This window comes from Sycon ciliatum, chromosome 6, assembly GCF_964019385.1.
Source record: "Sycon ciliatum chromosome 6, ocSycCili1.1, whole genome shotgun sequence".
Taxonomy (NCBI): Eukaryota; Metazoa; Porifera; class Calcarea; order Leucosolenida; family Sycettidae; genus Sycon; species Sycon ciliatum.
Window position 1 is genome coordinate 277793 of NC_088648.1, and position 17333 is coordinate 295125.

At 46.4% G+C, this 17333-nt stretch overlaps 2 protein-coding genes across 2 annotated transcripts; both read left to right on the plus strand.

Moving 5' to 3' along the window:
• The first annotated feature begins 5460 nt into the window (after positions 1 to 5460).
• On the plus strand, positions 5461 to 6432 carry LOC135819034 (PE-PGRS family protein PE_PGRS16-like). The gene has a single exon (XM_065332183.1). It carries the CDS (start codon positions 5461 to 5463, stop codon positions 6430 to 6432), a length of 972 nt encoding a protein of 323 aa, XP_065188255.1.
• Positions 6433 to 6573: 141 nt separating this feature from the next.
• LOC135819035 (uncharacterized PE-PGRS family protein PE_PGRS54-like) lies at positions 6574 to 8451 on the plus strand. Its single transcript, XM_065332184.1, has one exon. The coding sequence runs from the start codon at positions 6574 to 6576 to the stop codon at positions 8449 to 8451; it is 1878 nt and encodes a 625-aa protein (XP_065188256.1).
• The last annotated feature ends 8882 nt before the right edge of the window (positions 8452 to 17333 follow it).

Below are 17333 nucleotides of genomic sequence, written 5' to 3' on the forward strand. Positions count from 1 at the left end.
ACATCATCAGGGATATAGGTGATTGACAGTAACATAATTCACGCTACAACATGTAATTTGCGCCAAGTGGGCGTGGTACATCCATGATTTAGTTGATGCGTGAATGCGTGTGTCGGGGGCGGGGATATAATTGTGTGCGTGCGTGTGTGTATGTGTGTGTTCGAGGGAGGAAGGGGGATTCAAGTATGGAGTGTGTTGATCTTCTCAATTTCTCAAGTCAGGTGTCGCTATCCATTCGAAGTGTCGAATCTGAGATCACGCGCTCGTTGTGATAACAACAAGGTGCGGGATGCCCAGTGTGTACATCAGCCATGAGGCCAACCCGTCACTGTTCACCATTGGTCGTCAATTTCTGATCTCTGTTGCCTCAAAGTACATGTACTTGCGTGAAGGAAGAGAAGGCTCCTTGCCAAGAATCTTCGCCTGGTGAAAGGGCTGAAATTGAGAAGATGATGTGTGAGATTCTCTGTGGTGGTTTTTGTAGTGGTTACCCCAGTGAACTTTCTCCGCTATCGTCCGAGCTTCCCGGTAGTGCTCATGAAACCGCTCCTGTACTGACCAATCGGTTTCACCGACGTAGAGCTCTTTATTAAAAAAGAAAATTGTTCTGTACCAATCAATCTGTCCGCAGATTGAGCACTGTGCAAATCAAATAATATTAAAAGTCATTGCAAACCCACAACAAGATGCAGGCCATTATTAGATGCAGCATAATATTAATACTAAAGCCGACCAGCCTGAAAACCATTATTGACAGTATGGCGGCAACGCCGGTATGATGCCACGGCGGCCACGAAAACACGTAAAAAGTATTCAGCATCAAGAAAGATATTGCCCCTCTCAGATGCGACCTAACAATCGAGTAATTGCTGATCTGGATGCTTGTCCACAATAATTACGTCTAATTCCTCTGTCTGATGATAGTCCTGACGAGTGATATTCAAAATGGTTAGAGTTAACCCATCGCTTGAGGTCTTCATAAAACCTTTTGCGTGTACATACATCATGTACATATCAATCCTACAAGTAAGGTTACACACCAACGACATACAGGTACTGTGAACTGCAAAGATTTTGACAGCTCTGACATAGGAAACATCTCTCTATCACTATCAACATGTCCACATCGCGGAAGTACAAGTTAGATCACACATTCCTCCACATATTGCTACATGCCGCTTCCTCAGCACGCAATTCAACTACTGCTCACCTACAAGAACTAATCATTGATGGCCAGCCTGAGAAGGCATGCTAGCACCTAACTGTCGGGGCAAATACAAGTTAGATCGCACATTCCTCTGCATATTGCCACACACTGCTCCCTCAGCTCGCAATTCAACTACATGTACTTCCCACCTGCAAGAGCTAATTTACGGCCAGAACTGGGAAAGCATGCTAAGACCTAACTGTCTGCATTGACGATATAACGATAGCCATAAGCTGTCCTTTATTAGCAGACACATCCTTTGTGAAATGTCGCAGTGTTGCAGAAAGACTTGAGTGACGGATAAACAGCAAATGAATACACAGTGTTTCTGCTTGTAAGGTTTTTAATATCAGTGACGACACCCAGTGCTCCTTGGACAATGTTGCCAGGGCAGATTCATATCCCAGTTCTGATGTTGGCAAACTGGATTCTCTTGATGAGCATGCAGCTCACGCTCTGTTCCAACCCAGTGGACGGCACCGCGTATAACAGTCTACACGGTAAGAGTAGCCTTGTCGTGACGGTAAAGAAGTTACATAACCGCCTGGTAATCAGAGGAAGCAAAAAATATAGAACAAAGCGTACATGTATATTGACAAGAAATGTTCATTTTTGCCAGCTAGCTGGCCTCTGCGTACACCGCAGACCCACCCACACACAACAGAAAGATACAGATCACAGTAGTAGTGTGGTCATTGTTCACTCACGTAGTGTGGTCTTTGTTCACTCACGGTGGAAGATGGAAGAGCTCAGCGTAGTGTATAGAGTAGCATGAAGAAGGTTAAGGGCATGCCACCTCACGCATATACATGTACACGTATGTACCAGACAAACATGATGCAAGAAGTGAACCACTGTGGTGAATGGGGCCGCCGGATAATTACCCAGCCCGAAGCTGGCGGAAAAAACCTCAGGACCCCGGCGGAGGCACAACCCTGAGGAAAAACCGGTCAGAATAATCCCATAAGATAAATGAACAAAACGTAGCCTGCAGGACCTATCCCGAAGTGAGAATAAACGGGAGGGCGGGTGGGAAACTACAACGAAAAGAGAAAGACCACGATGAAGAGAAAAGTTTGAGAACACTGACAAAAAACCAGCTGACGCAATCCTGGTGCCGTAACTATGGTGAAAATGCTGGCAAAAAATACATTTTTCGTTTCATTCGCTACGCTCAGCCAACGAAAAATAACACGTTTGTTCGTCTTGGGTCTTCTGCGACTCGAGCAGAGATAGGTGGAAACGTTCAAGGTGTTCAGATAATGATCTGCATGAATTTACAATGTAATCTGAGAAAGGATTTTGAATACGAAATGGAACTATTTTACTGTTCGCGTGGGACTCGGTTAGAGCGAGGTAACTTCCAATCGACTCTCCCACATCTTGGATGCGCATTGCACCAGTTTTTGGGCTTGGAACGTGCTAAGTTAGAAAAACGTAGGACGGTCCGAGATGGAAGGTTGTTGGAGTGCGCATCCGAGATGTGCTAGAGTTGATAGCCAGTCAGGTGCAAACCTTAAGTACCGTTGGTCAGTGTCGTGGAATGTTCACATGAGCTGATTGTTTAGTTACTTCTATTACTGCTGTGACACCAGTTACCTACACAGCAGCCTTCTCTGCTTCCTTCAAAATTTTATTGATACAACTCCGGCCACGATAAGTGAGAAATATAGAAGGTAACTTACTTAGGTGTAGAATAGAGAATCATCGTAAGCCTTTGGGTATTTTTTTTTTTTTAGAAGCGGTGAGGCCTCCTGCAGTTTCATACAGAATTACAGATGGAGCAGACTCGCTCCCTTCTATTTATACTGCAACGTTCGAACACATTTTCGTAGTTAAAACAACGTTTCGGCATATAGCCCTCATCAGGTTTGCAATGATGTGCACTCTACAAAGGAGCAGCAAATATACTGTGCCGTGCTGTGTTTGCGCTAAATGTGTCAGCTACAAAGGTGGCGAAAGGGATTGGTGATATATTAATATCCAGATACGATATATTCACAGTAGTGCCCAGCCAGCATTAGTGTTTACTTGCGGCCGCAAGTTGCGGATTTCAACAGCTTCTCGCAGTTTTCTGCTTGCTCTGTCGCCTGCCCTTGCCAGGACTGACACAGCCGAGAACACACTATCCGCAGCAGCTATACTCTCGCCAGAATGTTTGTCGCGCACGTGGTCACCCCATGACTTATCGAGAGTGCGACGGCGTGCCTCGCCATTGTGCTCCCGAATTCTTGTTTCCAAGGAGCGTTCCGTCTCCCCTACATACGTTTCCCGGCACCATTTGCATTGCAATTCGTAGACTACATTCTTTGTCATACATACTCGTTCGCCTCCAGACTGACAGGTAATGCAAGGCCCTAGTGGACGTCCTCTTCGTCTTTTTTCAGTAATGTTGGGCTAGTTTACGCACTTGGGTGGTAACAGCGCCGAACGGCACAGTTGACGCCTGAGGCTTCCCGAGTGCTCGTATACGACACGTACCGGCAACTTGTATTTCCGTATTGCTTTGTTCACATGGTGATGTACTTCATCGGACTTGAACGGTAGTTTAAGGAAGGCAGAGCGGGGATTACCGCGTCGTCTACGCCGAGGTTTCCTGGCAGCTTCCCTTGCTTCCGATATGATACTGTCTGGGTAGTTATTTATGCGCAGTTGTTTGTGTATTTTTTGTTCGCTCTCGGCTTGCATCATGGGGTTAGACGATAGTCGCTGTGGCCTTAGGAATTGAGATTGAGCGACGGCGAACTTGATGTGGTGAGGAACTGCCGATGAATAATCCACCAGTAGGCCACTACTGCATGCCTTCTGGAACAATTTGAATGACAGCTCTCCGGTTTGCCCAACCGCGATCGTTACGTCCATGTAGTCTATGCAGCCACTGTCACAACTTAATTCATGCGTGAATTTGATACGTTCGTGGCTGGCGTTGAATCTTTCTATGAGCTCCAGAAGGCGCTGCCTACCATGTGTCCATAGAATGATGATATCGTCGATGTATCGTCTGAACAGAATGGGTTGGAAGGGTGAGTCCTGAAGAAGTCGTGTCTCAATGGTGTGCATAAACAGGATGGCAAATGGAGGTGCCAGGTTGTTCCCCATAGCAACCCCATCTAGCTGGTGGTAGATCTGTCTGCCAAATCTGAAGTAGTTTTTTTTTTTTTTTACTATTGACACAGCCCTACTGGAATACAGGTGGAGAACAAAAATAAACGAGAAAAAGGACAAAACATAGGGGATGTAGGGACGACGTGCTGATGTGCTGGGAGCAACTAGGGTTCCCAGTAAAAAGGCAACGCCTGTTGGGAGTTCCCTAGTAAAATAATAAATTCTACTACTACTACTACTACTACTACTACTACTACTACTCAACCGACCAGAGGTCTCGGCGTCAGCGTTACAACTAGGCATCGAAAAATGTGTGTTTGGGGGGGGGGGGGTAATCCTGAATATAAACTTTATAACTAACTTACGGGAAAAATAAAATAATAAATTTCACGGTTCGCGTGAGACTCGGCTGGAAGCCGAGTTTTCCGCATCCGCCGTGGGAACGCCACCACCCTCTAGGATCAAAGGCGCAGATGCAGCGCCTAAACGGTGGGAGGTGAGTAGATCAGACTCACCACCAAGTGGTCAAAGACCGAAATCCCATTAGCTGCATCCATGGGATTACGGGAAAATACGGTATTATTATTACTATCAATAGGTGAGAATTCGACTTAGCGCAATTCTGAGATTAAAAAGGAATGTTTGGCTCGTTAGAACATCACTTCAATTGTTGGCCACTTCGGTTCACGTTCCCAGCTTAACCAACGCGAAGCAGAATTTATGGATGATTAACGACGAGTGCTGTGGATCAGTGTCGGCCAATATTATCGCATAAGCTGATTGTAAAGTAATGGTGGTTTTAGTGGACATTATAGCATAAATTGTGGTTACTTAGTCCTCGCTTTTTCCTATAGATATTATGCAATTAAAATATAATAAATTACATGGAAACAAGTTATGAAGCAACTACCCATGGCTCCACCACACCTTTAGTGCGCAAATCAATAGCCTTCAAGTTCGAAAGGTTCATGGGTTTGGAAGGAGCGATGAGGGGAAGCACTTCTTGGCTGCTTATCTTGTTACATTGGTGGATAGTTGCATCATAACTCGTTTCCAGGTGATTTCTTTGTTTTTAATAAAAGTTACTGATTCAGTATCCGAGTTAGATATGATAATACAGGCGTGGCAGCCGAATGTAGTCAATCCCGATGTCAAACACATCGTTTATTGTGTTAAACCACTGTGCAGGTCATCCAAGATTATTTACCGCCACCGCTAGATCAACAGTTTCGCTGGATGATGACGTCACTGGCTATACGATTGAGCATAGCAGGCAAGCTAGATCCTTTTCTGACAGTGAGTCTGATCCTAGTGCGGATTCACAAGACGACGGAGGTGGCAGGTCTGACGGGGATGACGCAATAAGTCAAAATGACGGGACTAGTAACAACCAAATGACTTTAGGACCCGCTCAAGCTGGGGAGAATGGCAACGAAGGTGGTCCTGGGCAGAATGGAGGAGATGGCGGTATGGGCATGAACGGAATCTCCCTCCAGGTTGGAGGTGGAGGCGGAAATGGGGGAACTGGTGGAGCTGATAGTAACGGCGGTATTGGAGGAACTGGAGGTAATGGCGGAAGACTAGCAGTCGGAGGTAATGGCGGAATAGGAGGACAGGGCGGAGAAGTAGGGGGTGAGGGTGGTCAAGGAGGATTGGGTGGTAGTGGTGGGATAGCGGCTGATGGAGGAATCGGCGGTGCTGGTGGTAACGCAGGAAGTCAAGGAAACGGAGGAATAGGAGGAATGGGTGGTGAAGCAGGTGTGGGTGCTGTCGGTGGTACGGGAGGAAGAGGAGGCAATGGAAGCGACAATGGGACGGGAGGCAGAGGTGGAATGGGTGGCACTGCAGGCATTGGGGGTTTGGGTGGTACGGGAGGACAAGGAGGCAATGGTGGGGAGAATGGAAACGGCGCTGTTGGTGGAGGTGGAGGTGTGTGCCTGGTTGGAGGAGCTGCTGGTGATGGTGGTAATGGCGGAGATGGATTTGGAAATGGGGTTGGAGGTAGAGGTGGTCGGGGAAGTAATGGTTGCACTGGGGGTAATGCTGGAAATGGTGGAAACGGTGGAAATTCTGGTGATAGTGCAGGTCTTACGACCTTGTTGGTTGGTGCTAGGGGCTGAAATGGCGGAACGGGAGCACCAGATGAACTATCTAACGGAGGAAATGGAGGGCGCAGAGGTAATGGCGGTATTTTGACTGCTGGGGGCGAAGGTGGTGATGGCGGCTCATCTAATGCTATAGGCAACGGTGGCATTGGAGGAATGGGTGGAAGTGGTGGAGAGGGTGCTAATGGAGGTTCTGGAGGTGGCGGCGGTAATGGCGGACCGTCGAGAGGTAATGGTGGTGAAGGAGGGCCAGGAGGACCTGGTGGAACTGGTGCTATTGGTGGACGGGGAGGAAATGGCGGTCCAGCACGGGTTGGTAATGGTGGAAACGCTGGTAATGGTGGTATTTGCACAGATGGTGGTACGGGGGGCAATGGTGGAACAGGTGGTGAAGTGTTAGGAGTCGGAAATGGCGGAACTGGTGGTCGTGGTGCCGATGGATGCCCTGGTGGGGATGGTGGCAATGGTGGTGATGGAGGTGGAACCGTAAACGGAGTTGGTGGAAGAGGTGGAGATGGAGGAACTGCTGGAACGGGTGGCACTGGAGGACGTGGAGGAAATGGAGGTCTTGCAGTGAATGGAACTGGTGGTGATGGAGGTGATGGTGGCATTTGTACTCTCGCTGGTGCTGGTGGTGCTGGTGGTGACGGTGGACGTGTCTCTTCAAATGGAAATGGTGGAAATGGTGGTCGTGGTGCTGATGGATGTCCTGGACGTGATGGTGGAAATGGTGGTAATGGAGGCTCTGGTGGCGCGCAGTCTGGCTCTGGTGGACACGGGGGAGACGGTGGAGCTGGTGGAATAGGTGCAAATGGTGGTCGAGGTGGCTCGGGTGGGCCTGGTGGGGACGGCGGTAGAGGTGGCGATGGAGGTGAAGGAGGTGATGGAGGTGAAGGAGGCAATGGGGGTTCTGGTGGAAACGGTGGAGATGGAGGAAATGGTGGTCCGGGTGGCCGTGGAGGTGATGGTGGAGATGGAGTCAATGGTGGTGTTGGAGGCCAAGGAGGAACAGGTGGTGATGGCGAAGACAACGAAGATGGTGAAGATGGACAAGACGCAGGAGATGGTGGTGATGGTGGGAATGGCGGAACAGGTATGAACGGTTTGGGTGGTGATGGTGGTGTAGGTGGAAACGGTGGTATTGGTGGTGATGCCGCAGTTTTTTTCCTCGGGGGTAGGGGTGGTGCCGGTGGCCAGGGTGGAGTTGGTGGCGCCTCGAGCGGAGGTCGCAATGCTGGGAATGGTGGTTTTGGTGGCAGAGCTGGTATTGGAGGCTTTAACCCAAATGGAACGGGAGGTTCCGGTGGCAATGGTGGAATCGGTGGCGCTGGTGGACCTGGCTCTTCTGGGAGCGAAGGAGGTCGTGGCGGAGAGGGAGGTGCTGGATCAAGAGGAGGAGTAGGTAGGATTGGATCAGCTGGTGGTGACGGGGGTGAAGGGGGGAATGGTGGCCAATCCACTGGTGCCAATGGTGGTGATGGTGGTATAGGGGGCATTGGTGGTATAGCTGGACCGGGAAGGGCCGACAATAGTGGTGTCCAGGGAAATGGTGGCCGTGGTGGGGCAGGGGGTGCATCAATCGGGGGAGAAAGAGCTGGCAATGGTGGAAATGGAGGTGATGCTACCAAATCTTCTGTTAGCAGCACGAGTACCGGAGGACAGCCAGGTGGAAATGGAGGGGATGGTGGGAATGGCGGACAGGGATCCAATGGTAGTGATGGTGGTGATGGTGGTGATGGAGGGATTCGTGTTTCGAACAATGGGTTTCCAGGAGGCAATGGAGGGGATGGAGGAGATGGTGGAAGCGGTCAAAATGGAGGTGACGGCGGAAATGGAGGAATTGGTGGTGATGCCATGGCTGGCCCGTTCCAAGATGGTACTGGCGGATCAGGTGGCGATGGTGGTGATGGTGGTGACGCTAATGCTGGTGGCAACGGTACAGGTGGCGACCTCGGAATTGGCGGTACTGGTGGAGATGGGTTACCAACTGGTCCACCGGGCCAGAACGGTGAGAGAGGTATGGATGATATTTAACTCATCTCACATGTCTTTTCACTTTCAACATTCAACATTCCACAAAACACTGCTCGCACGATTTCAGCCAGTATAAGTGATCACTCAAACACGACCAGTTCGACCAAGACCACTCAACGTACACATTCATTCATTTAACACAATCCTGGTATCTTTGGTTTGTGCATAGCCAATCGCAATTCCTCACGCACTCATCCCCCTGCATTCCCCATACCAGTTTTCCCGATCTGTATTGCCATCAATTTTTCCTGGTGCTCAAAATTATAGGAAATAAGTACCAAACGATCGCGTTGTTCCATTATTTTCAAATTTGAATTTTGCTTTACTAAACGTATTCTTTGAGCAATCTAGTACTATTGAATGTAATTGTACACCAAGCGTTTTCCACCGTAGAGCAATGTTTTTTCTTCTAGATGTTTGCACGAATCAGTAGAAAACGTTTAGAGTACTCTATTCGCCACTCTCAGGTTAAATGTCCTACTTCCATTATACTCCGATGGTGACGCAAGGAAAATATTAAGAATGGAAGCAAGGAAAACAGCGGACACACGTTATGCGTTAGAGTCGGCCAACTAAACCAGATTTAAACAGTCAGACCGATATTTATGTCAAAGAGGTGCAACATGGATTCCAAGATGATTTCATTTTGGAAAACAGATCAGATAGGTGCAGTATCAGAGTAGAAGGACGTCACCTTTCCCAGATTGACCTCAAGCGTAATTGACGTAATTCTGGGTGACAGCTTGAGTCGAACGTGTGATGCATGCATTGCGATACCCCCAGTCAGGTTTATACTAGTACATCCATTATTATTGTTGGGTGTGCGATTACCATATTTATCATTAATGGTGTGTACATGTCTATGTGAGAAAGTTTATCTATTAGAAATGCTGGTGATGTTGGATGTGCAGACTACAAGGCAGCTGGTCGTTTGTGTGAGTCGAACACAGCTGCTAATCGTCAACGTCTCACCTGCTGTGACGCTGTCAACGTGTTTAGTATTAATATTGGAGTCACATCACCTGGAGCTCTCATCCGCGCTTGCACTCGTGCATCTACTATGATCATTAACAGCATCGCGATTTGCTCCACGTTGGTAGAACTATTCGGCCCCGCACCTCTATTCCTTGAGGAGGATATTGTGGGGAAATCCTCAGAACCTGAGGCGGGCGCCGACCATATACCCGAGTAACATTCAAGGATGCCGACCAGATTACACAAACCAGTGGTAGCAACATCATTGATTGATCACCTGGCTAACGGTTTGATCGGGTTTTTCTGCATGCCCTCATGGTCGAAACTCCCACACACACACACAATGGTTGCCCCTTTGCTTTGACATACCACAACCATTCAATGGGGTGAGCCCCCCATAGGCGATCTGCCTTTTGGTCATCCTAATAATGTCATAATGGTGAGTATATCATTGTTTGTTTGCTATCATGACTAAACATGACTCGAGACGATCAGCCATCAGCCAAAAGTAGAAGGAGCCACCCACAACGAATTGAAATAAATGAAACAAACAAACCTCTCTATACCTAAATCCATTCCGTCCCTATCATCTCCTACGCTACCCCTCTGTTCTAATCTCTTTAACTCTGTCTCTCTCTGCCTCCTTCTTTCAAGTCTTTCTCTATCTTTCAGTCTCTCTACCTCTGATTCCTTCTTTCTGTACCTCCATTTCCCCATCCCTCTCTTTTCATCACGCTCTTTACCCTTCCTTTTTATCTAGATCTCCTCCTCCCTTCACTCTAACACCGTCTCTCTTCATCCATTGCCTTTTTCCCTTGTCCCTTTCTACCCATCTATCTATTTATCTATCTATCTGTAAATCTACCTATCTATTTATTTATCCATCTATCTACATACTAGTATCTGTCGATCTATTTGTCTCAATATCTGTCTCCATCTCTCTAACTCTCACTCTCTTTGAGCGCGTTTATTCGTCTGTGTATGACTGTGTGGACGTGAATGTGTGAGTTTGTGTTCGGGTTCGTTCTGTCCCTCCGTTCCTTTCTGTTACACTTTTTGTAATTCACACTCACTCCCTTCATGTCTATTCCTCTCTCTTTGTCTCTCCTCTCTACCTCTCGCCGCATGTCTCTCCTCTTCTTCCTGTATCTCTGTCTATCTCCCTCTTCATCTCTCACACAACACACCAAACCGAGGGCCATTCTCAATCATTAATTTCCTTTCCTTTCTAACGGTAACCAATGTGTGGTGTCAGTCTCTCGATCTACACGGGCTCAATCGTAACCGCACTTTCATTAAATTTTATTCCACACTATAATTCTTTCCCTCCCGAAAACTGCCTCGCTTTTTCCCTCACACCTTTCTTTCAAATCCGTCTCGCACTCCTCCTCCCCCGCCCCTTCACTCCCTGTCTCCTTCCCTCTCTCCCTCCCTCTCTCCCCCTCCCTCTCTCTCCCTCTCTCCTTCCCTCTCTCTCTCCCTCCCTCTCTACATCCACCTCTTCTCCCTTCTCATCTCTACCTCACCTCTCTTTATCACCCCTATTGAACTACCTGTTTGTCTACAAAGGAGCACGTTTCGGCATTTCCCTGTAACGTACTTGGTGCACAAAGTGCAGAGCGTTTCAAACGTTTCAGTATCAGACGTATTAGGATGGCAGTTGCATGAAACTTTGAGTTAAGCCGAATCCAAATTAACCCTCTTTCTCTTTCTGGTTTATCTGTTTATTAATCTATGTATCTACGCATGTTGGCAATAAAACTAGACTGGATTATGCTGTAATGCGGAGTTTAATGGCCATCAAGCAATCCGAGAACAACAATCTATCCATTTATCTATCTATCTGTCTGTCTGTCTAACTGTCTGTCTGATTGTTCTTCTGTAGTTCATAACATCAATCTCTCTCCCTCTCTCTCTCTCTCTCTCTCTCTCTCTCTCTCTCTCTCTGTCTTTCTCTTTTCCTGTCTTTCTGTTTGTCTACCTCTTTGCTATCTGTCCGTCTAATTATCCGTCTCTCTATCCATCGATTTCTCTGAGTATCTATCTATCTATCTACCTACCTATCTGTCTACCTATCTATCTATCTATCTATCGATCGATCTATCTATCTATCTATCTATCTACACAAGAGAAATTGGAAATTGTGTTGCAATTCCGAGTTTCACGTAGTCACGATCATCAAGCAACTACCGGGTATATCAATCTATCTATCTATCTATCTATCTACTCAATCTGCGGACAGCATGCTGTTTCGTTCTTTGTGAACTCATCAGCGCAGCACAGAGGAGATGAGGCCGAACCTGATAGCAATGAAAATATAAATTTCCGATCAGGCCCGAATGTACCTTGCCAGAGTGCTCAAACTGACAAGTCAGTGAGCTCTGCGTAATGCAAACAGCAAAGGCACTACCCCACATGAGAGTGCTCAACTACTACAAGAGCAGGAGCGAAAATACTCAATCTGTGGACGGCATGCTGTTTCGTTCTTGGTGAACTCATCAGCGCAGCACAGAGGAAATGAGGCCGAACCTGATAGCACTGTCTATCTATCTATCTGGATGGCTGGCTCTCTAACGGATTACCTCAAGCCATTTGCTGTGGAGAGAGTTGCACAGGCACGTTTGCCGGTTTGAATTTGTACATTGACCCACTTGAGCAGGAATCTATCTAAATTATCTATATCCCTGTGAGTGGGGCTCTGTAGATGAATGTGCAAATCCTCTCGTTATCTATCCGTATGGCTAGAATGTACAGCAGTATACACATCGCCGTACAACTTATATGGTATTGGCATCTTCAAGAGCTCAGTACCACTTGTTGGAGCAATGACTCTCCGAGAAGTAATGTTCCCAGAATAGAAACCATCTCTCAATTTTATTATAAACTAAAAAATGTATTTTTATATTGCAATGAGTAAAACTATAATTATGTGCACTCGTATCATATCACAACCATAGAGACGAATAAAGTACTTCAAAAAGTATTCCAGAACGTTTTCTTGTCACAATTATCAATGGAATTCATTACTAGGATTATTGTCTCCACGTTGCCTTTTTACATATATATATATATATTTAAATAGAGACGTAGGCGAACAAAATTTATATACACACAACAACAAGGTTGTCAATTTCATAATACTAAAAGCTTTTCACCCATTTTCATCAGTAGATACATGGGAATGAGCAAGAACGAAAACGAAGCCAGAATTTATACTGGGGGTAGAGAATCAGCAAGAATATTCTTACGCGCCTCAAGTTCACACTACACTACCATAAGAATGTATGGAGCGGTGGAAAAATGCGGGAAACAACACATGAGGGGAATGCAGTACCAGAACAAACACGTGATAAAGCTGTCAGTCCGGTTGCAGCTTGAACAGCCGCAGCACCTTGATGTGCTTCTTTTGTCGACACAGCTCTGGCCTCAAACTACGAATGTACAGCGCCTCCAGTGTGAATCTGTGCGCGCTGTTCCGGGCTGGTGTGATGACACTGAAGCTGCTGTTGCGTTCTTGCGGGATGCATTCAGGTTGCGCCTGCAAATGCTTTGTGATGGCGCTATCACTTGTTGCCACACGTTTGTCAGGCGGCTTCTTGTACAGCTTGTCTGGGATATGCTGCTTGATCCTTTCCGAGAATCGCTGACATGTCTCACCAACGTACGTTCGCTCACAGCGACACGCATACTTTATACAACCAGGCCCGCATTCAGGTCTATCGCGAAGGATGTTTCACCAACTCTTGAAAAAAGTAATTTTGTTTATAAGTATGCGTGTCGCTGTGAGCGAACGTACGTTGGTGAGACATGTCAGCGATTCTCGGAAAGGATCAAGCAGCATATCCCAGACAAGCTGTACAAGAAGCCGCCTGACAAACGTGTGGCAACAAGTGATAGCGCCATCACAAAGCATTTGCAGGCGCAACCTGAATGCATCCCGCAAGAACGCAACAGCAGCTTCAGTGTCATCACACCAGCCCGGAACAGCGCGCACAGATTCACACTGGAGGCGCTGTACATTCGTAGTTTGAGGCCAGAGCTGTGTCGACAAAAGAAGCACATCAAGGTGCTGCGGCTGTTCAAGCTGCAACCGGACTGACAGCTTTATCACGTGTTTGTTCTGGTACTGCATTCCCCTCATGTGTTGTTTCCCGCATTTTTCCACCGCTCCATACATTCTTATGGTAGTGTAGTGTGAACTTGAGGCGCGTAAGAATATTCTTGCTGATTCTCTACCCCCAGTATAAATTCTGGCTTCGTTTTCGTTCTTGCTCATTCCCATGTATCTACTGATGAAAATGGGTGAAAAGCTTTTAGTATTATGAAATTGACAACCTTGTTGTTGTGTGTATATGTGTGTATTGTTGTTGTTGTGTGTATATATATATATATGTATATATACACACAACAACAAGGTTGTCAGTTTCATAATACCAAAAGCTTTTCACCCATTTTCATCAGTGGTTACATGGGAATGAGCAAGAACGAAAACGAAGCCAGAATTTATACTGGGGGTAGAGAATCAGCAAGAATATTCTTACGCGCCTCAAGTTCACACTACACTACCATAAGAATGTATGGAGCAGTGGAAAAATGCGGGAAACAACACATGAGGGGAATGCAGTACCAGAACAAACACGTGATAAAGTTGTCAGTCCGGTTGCAGCTTGAACAGCCGTAGCACCTTGATGTGCTTCTTTTGTCGACACAGTTCTGGCCTCAAACTGCGAATGTACAGCGCCTCCAGTGTGAATCGGTGCGCGCTGTTTCGGGCTGGTGTGATCACACTGAAGCTGCTGTTGCGTTCCTGTGGGATGCATTCAGGCTGCGCCTGCAAATGCTTTGTGATGGCGCTATCACTTGTTGCCACACGTTTGTCAGGCGGCTTCTTGTACAGCTTGTCTGGGATATGCTGCTTGATCCTTTCCGAGAATCGCTGACATGTCTCACCAACGTACGTCCGCTCACAGCGACACGCAGCCTGAATGCATCCCACAGGAACGCAACAGCAGCTTCAGTGTGATCACACCAGCCCGAAACAGCGCGCACCGATTCACACTGGAGGCGCTGTACATTCGCAGTTTGAGGCCAGAACTGTGTCGACAAAAGAAGCACATCAAGGTGCTACGGCTGTTCAAGCTGCAACCGGACTGACAACTTTATCACGTGTTTGTTCTGGTACTGCATTCCCCTCATGTGTTGTTTCCCGCATTTTTCCACTGCTCCATACATTCTTATGGTAGTGTAGTGTGAACTTGAGGCGCGTAAGAATATTCTTGCTGATTCTCTACCCCCAGTATAAATTCTGGCTTCGTTTTCGTTCTTGCTCATTCCCATGTAACCACTGATGAAAATGGGTGAAAAGCTTTTGGTATTATGAAACTGACAACCTTGTTGTTGTGTGTATATAAATTTTGTTCGCCTACCTCTCTATTTAAATATGTATATATATATATATACTCAATCTGCGGACAGCATGCTGTTTCGTTCTTTTTGAACTCATCAGCGCAGCACAGAGGAAATGAGGCCGAACCTGATAGCAATGGAAATAAAAATTTCCAATCAGGCCCGAACGTACCTTGCCAGAGTGCTCAAACTGACAAGTCAGTGAGCTCTGCATATATATATATGGTACTGCATTCCCCTCATGTGTTGTTTCCCGCATTTTTCCACTGCTCCATACATTCTTATGGTAGTGTAGTGTGAACTTGAGGCGCGTAAGAATATTCTTGCTGATTCTCTACCCCCAGTATAAATTCTGGCTTCGTTTTCGTTCTTGCTCATTCCCATGTAACTACTGATGAAAATGGGTGAAAAGCTTTTAGTATTATGAAATTGACAACCTTGTTGTTGTGTGTATATAAATTTTGTTCGCCTACATCTCTATTTATATATATATATATAGATTGAGTATTTCGCTCCTGCTCTTGTAGCAGTTGAGCACTCTTGCGTGGGGTAGTGCCTTTGCTGTTTGCGTTATGCAGAGCTCACTGACTTGTCAGTTTGAGCACTCTGGCAAGGTACGCGTTCGGGCCTGATTGGAAATTTTTATTTCCATTGCTATCAGGTTCGGCCTCATTTCCTCTGTGCTGCGCTGATGAGTTCAAAAAGAACGAAACAGCATGCTGTCCGCAGATTGAGTATTTCGCTCCTGCTCTTGTAGCAGTTGAGCACTCTTGCGTGGGGTAGTGCCTTTGCTGTTTGCGTTATGCAGAGCTCACTGACTTGTCAGTTTGAGCACTCTGGCAAGGTACGCGTTCGGGCCTGATTGGAAATTTTTATTTCCATTGCTATCAGGTTCGGCCTCATTTCCTCTGTGCTGCGCTGATGAGTTCAAAAAGAACGAAACAGCATGCTGTCCGCAGATTGAGTATTTCGCTCCTGCTCTTGTAGCAGTTGAGCACTCTTGCGTGGGGTAGTGCCTTTGCTGTTTGCGTTATGCAGAGCTCACTGACTTGTCAGTTTGAGCACTCTGGCAAGGTACGCGTTCGGGCCTGATTGGAAATTTTTATTTCCATTGCTATCAGGTTCGGCCTCATTTCCTCTGTGCTGCGCTGATGAGTTCAAAAAGAACGAAACAGCATGCTGTCCGCAGATTGAGTATTTCGCTCCTGCTCTTGTAGCAGTTGAGCACTCTTGCGTGGGGTAGTGCCTTTGCTGTTTGCGTTATGCAGAGCTCACTGACTTGTCAGTTTGAGCACTCTGGCAAGGTACGCGTTCGGGCCTGATTGGAAATTTTTATTTCCATTGCTATCAGGTTCGGCCTCATTTCCTCTGTGCTGCGCTGATGAGTTCAAAAAGAACGAAACAGCATGCTGTCCGCAGATTGAGTATATATATATATATATATTTAAATAGAGATGTAGGCGAACAAAATTTATATACACACAACAACAAGGTTGTCAATTTCATAATACTAAAAGCTTTTCACCCATTTTCATCAGTAGTTACATGGGAATGAGCAAGAACGAAAACGAAGCCAGAATTTATACTGGGGGTAGAGAATCAGCAAGAATATTCTTACGCGCCTCAAGTTCACACTACACTACCATAAGAATGTATGGAGCAGTGGAAAAATGCGGGAAACAACACATGAGGGGAATGCAGTACCACAACAAACACGTGATAATTCCCCTCATGTGTTGTTTCCCGCATTTTTCCACTGCTCCATACATTCTTATGGTAGTGTAGTGTGAACTTGAGGCGCGTAAGAATATTCTTGCTGATTCTCTACCCCCAGTATAAATTCTGGCTTCGTTTTCGTTCTTGCTCATTCCCATGTAACTACTGATGAAAATGGGTGAAAAGCTTTTAGTATTATGAAATTGACAACCTTGTTGTTGTGTGTATATATATATATATATATACTCAATCTGCGGACAGCATGCTGTTTCGTTCTTTTTGAACTCATCAGCGCAGCACAGAGAAAATGAGGCCGAACCTGATAGCAATGGAAATAAAAATTTCCAATCAGGCCCGAACGTACCTTGCCAGAGTGCTCAAACTGACAAGTCAGTGAGCTCTGCATAACGCAAACAGCAAAGGCACTACCCCACGCAAGAGTGCTCAACTGCTACAAGAGCAGGAGCGAAATACTCAATATATATATATATATATATACTCAATCTGCGGACAGCATGCTGTTTCGTTCTTTGTGAACTCATCAGCGCAGCACAGAGGAAATGAGGCCGAACCTGATAGCAATGGAAATAAAAATTTCCAATCAGGCCCGAACGTACCTTGCCAGAGTGCTCAAACTGACAAGTCAGTGAGCTCTGCGTATATATATATATATATATATACTCAATCTGCGGACAGCATGCTGTTTCGTTCTTTTTGAACTCATCAGCGCAGCACAGAGAAAATGAGGCCGAACCTGATAGCAATGGAAATAAAAATTTCCAATC

What these genes read in the sequence shown, in the direction of transcription:
- LOC135819034 (XM_065332183.1), top strand. Translation starts at nt 5,461, where the DNA reads ATGTCAAACACATCGTTTATTGTGTTAAACCACTGTGCAGGTCATCCA.
- LOC135819035 (XM_065332184.1), top strand. Translation starts at nt 6,574, where the DNA reads ATGGGTGGAAGTGGTGGAGAGGGTGCTAATGGAGGTTCTGGAGGTGGC.